The sequence below is a fragment of the Mandrillus leucophaeus genome, unplaced genomic scaffold (assembly GCF_000951045.1).
Source record: "Mandrillus leucophaeus isolate KB7577 unplaced genomic scaffold, Mleu.le_1.0 Scaffold423, whole genome shotgun sequence".
Taxonomy (NCBI): Eukaryota; Metazoa; Chordata; class Mammalia; order Primates; family Cercopithecidae; genus Mandrillus; species Mandrillus leucophaeus.
Genome location: NW_012104510.1, coordinates 301394 through 304229, shown reverse-complemented (window position 1 = coordinate 304229; position 2836 = coordinate 301394). Strand labels below are relative to the sequence as shown.

Sequence of the window (2836 nt, the reverse complement as noted above, 5' to 3'; positions counted from 1 at the left end):
ATTTCTGAGCCTTGGTGCTGGGGGTCGAGCCCCGCCGGGACTTCCGCCTGACCCAGTCTCCGTCTGAGTGCGCAGCTCCCCTCGTGGGAGAAGCCCCCTCCCCAGCCCAGCTCCGCTGCAGCCGCGCTGAGCCCCTAGTGGCGGCCACCCGGGCGAGCATCCCAGGCTGTTACCCTCCTGACCGCCAGAGGGAGCCTTCTGACACCGCCGCCTCCAGAGCTCTAAACTCTCCCATGGCTCCCCAGTACCCCCAGGCTGTCACCTCCAGCCCTTGCTGACCTCGCTTCCAGCCGCCCTCCCGCCCCTCCCAACCCTCCTCAGCCCCCGGCCACCTCAAAGCACAGCCTCCTGCTCAGGCCACCTCTCCGTGTGTTTCCCCAGGCGACCTCTATATATCTGCCCTCACTTCTCCCACAGCTTTCGGGGAGTCCTGGTTAAGCTTCTCACCAGGGAGACCACTAAGCCCTCGCATTTTCCTGCCCCCGGCAGAGCTTGCTGGGTGCCCTCCCTGTCCCTCAGGGCCATTGCCCTGGGCAGGCGGTAATGAGAGCTGTTTTGGGGAGTGGGGGGCGCGTTCCACCATCCTCCGACCACAGGAGTCTCTGGCGGGCAGACCAAATGCCCTTTGTCCAACGTAAACTAGAGGTTCCTCTTCATACTATACTTTCCTCCCCATCTAATTAGGAATAAATAGTAACTTCTCTTAGAAGCAAAATGTATTCAAAGATCTGTGCTAACATTCTTCACTATCTGCTGGCTGTACTAAATCAACGTACTTTATATTCTCAGTTGCCACCAGGTAGCCTAAATATTTGCCCTGGCATGCTTATGCTGGTCCAAGCGGGCATTAGGTCACAGCCTGTTCCTCTTCCTTATCTGAAGGTGCTTTTACCTTTCTCAGCATTCCACAAGTTACTTCTTCCTTCCTTTGCTCTCCTCTGCCTTTGCCTCTTTTACAAAGTTCTAAGTTGCCGGCCGATCGGAACAAATACAAAAGGTGAGGTCCTGTTCCAGCCAACAGAAACTGGACACAGAAGCAGGGTGGACGCGTCAGGTTAGAAATGACCCTGTCTCCTTTGTTCGGTGTACTCTCGCGGCAAAACTGCAGGTGAGTGCACCCTTTCTGCAGAAAGTAAACCAATGGCCTTGCCGAGGAAATTAAATTTATGTTCCAGTGCCATTTCTTTACGGCACCAGGGAACAAGCATTCCTGACACTTTATTCTCCAGCCCTGGACTGTGGGATGAGGGAGATGGAGCCATCAGGGCGGGGCCCACAGTCAGCCCTCCTGCTGTCCGGAGCCCTCAGATCTCTCCTCTCCACGGAGTAGGTGTCCACTGAGAAAAATGACAAGTTTCAGTTTCTATCCTTTTAGGAGGTTTATTTGCCAAAGCCTCAGGAGGTCCTGACGGCAGGGGCCCAAGGTGGTCAGGGCATAGCTGGTTTTACGCATTTTAGGGAGATATGACACATGAATCAATATATGTAAGAAGTACGTTGGTTCCGTCCAGAAAGTCGGGGGTCACTCTAGCGGGGGGGGGGGGCTTCCAGGTCACAGGTAGGCGGGACAAACGGTCACCTTCTTTTGAGTTTCTGATGAGCCTTTCCAAAGGAGGCGATCAGAATGTGCGTCCCTCTCTGTGACCAGAGGGATGACTTTGAATAGAATGGGAGGCAGGTTTGCCCCGACCAGTTCTCAGCTTGAAGGGGTCCAACCTATTTTCCCTTCACAGGGGGAAGGGCTGGCTACTCAGAAGGGGCTACTTCCGACCTGGTCGGTCCCCCTTAATCCAGCCCAGGTCGACACCTGGGGCAGGAGCCTCAGAGAAGCTGGTGGGTGGGCGCCGTCCTCAGCCAGGTGCCGGCAGCGTTTCCAGAGGTGATAGGTGGGCAAAGCCAGGAGCAGCAGTCCCAGCACCGCACTGCTGGTCCACAGAGCCGTGGGCAGCTGGTCACCCGTAGGTTTGGACGCTGGGGAGAGCAGGAGACGCCGGTCAGAGCCCTCCAGGCCTCTGCAGGCTTGGGAAGGGAGGAGTCCCTCAGAGGCTACACGAGCTTCCAGAGTTACCACATTCCCTGAAATTTCACAAAGGACTTTACCTTTGTGACCCTTTCAAAATGCGCATAGCACCTTAGAGTTTAGAAATGGGCAGTCCAGGCCGGGCGTGGAGGCTCACGCCTGAAATCCCAGCACTTTGGGAGGCCGAAGCGGGCGGATCATGAGGTTAGGAGTTCGAGACCAGCCTGACCATGGGGAAACCCTGTACCTCCTAAAAATACAAAAATTAGCCGGGCATGGTGACAGGTGCCTGTAATCCCAGCTACTCAGGAGGCTCAGGCGGGAGAATCACTTGAACCCGGGAGGCGGAGGTTGCAGTGAGCCGAGATCGTACCACTGCACTCCAGCCTTGTGCAACAGAGTGAGACTCTGTCGCACACACACACACAAAAGAGCAGTCCGGAGAGAGGACGGCTCACCACCACGAAGGGTGCTGAGCCTGCAATCTGCACTTTGAAGACTTAGTTTGGGGAAAAAGGAGGAGTGTAATATATCTCCTTCATGCCATTTTATACTGATTACCTGTTGAAATGATAATACTTGGGATATATTGGGCTCCATGAAATGTATGACCACACTTTTTTTTTTTGAAGTGGAATCTCACTCTGTTCCCCAGGTCGGAGTGCAGTGGTGCAATCTCGGCTCATTGCAAGCTCTGCCTCTTGGGTTCAAGTGATTCTCCTGCCTCATCCTCCCGAGTAGCTGGGACTACAGGCGCCCGTTACCACACCTGGCTAATTTTTGTATTTTTAGTAGAGATGAGGTTTCACCATGTTG

General features: G+C 54.7%; 1 protein-coding gene across 1 annotated transcript in view; it reads right to left on the bottom strand.

The window, feature by feature from the left end:
* Positions 1–1369: 1369 nt before the first annotated feature.
* Positions 1370–2836, bottom strand: part of MADCAM1 (mucosal vascular addressin cell adhesion molecule 1) — a 15324-nt gene continuing 13857 nt past the window's right edge. The window contains exon 4 of the mRNA XM_011993047.1: positions 1370–1971. Coding sequence (XP_011848437.1) covers positions 1751–1971 — 221 coding nt within the window. The 3' untranslated portion in view covers positions 1370–1750. The remainder of the gene's footprint in view (positions 1972–2836) is intronic.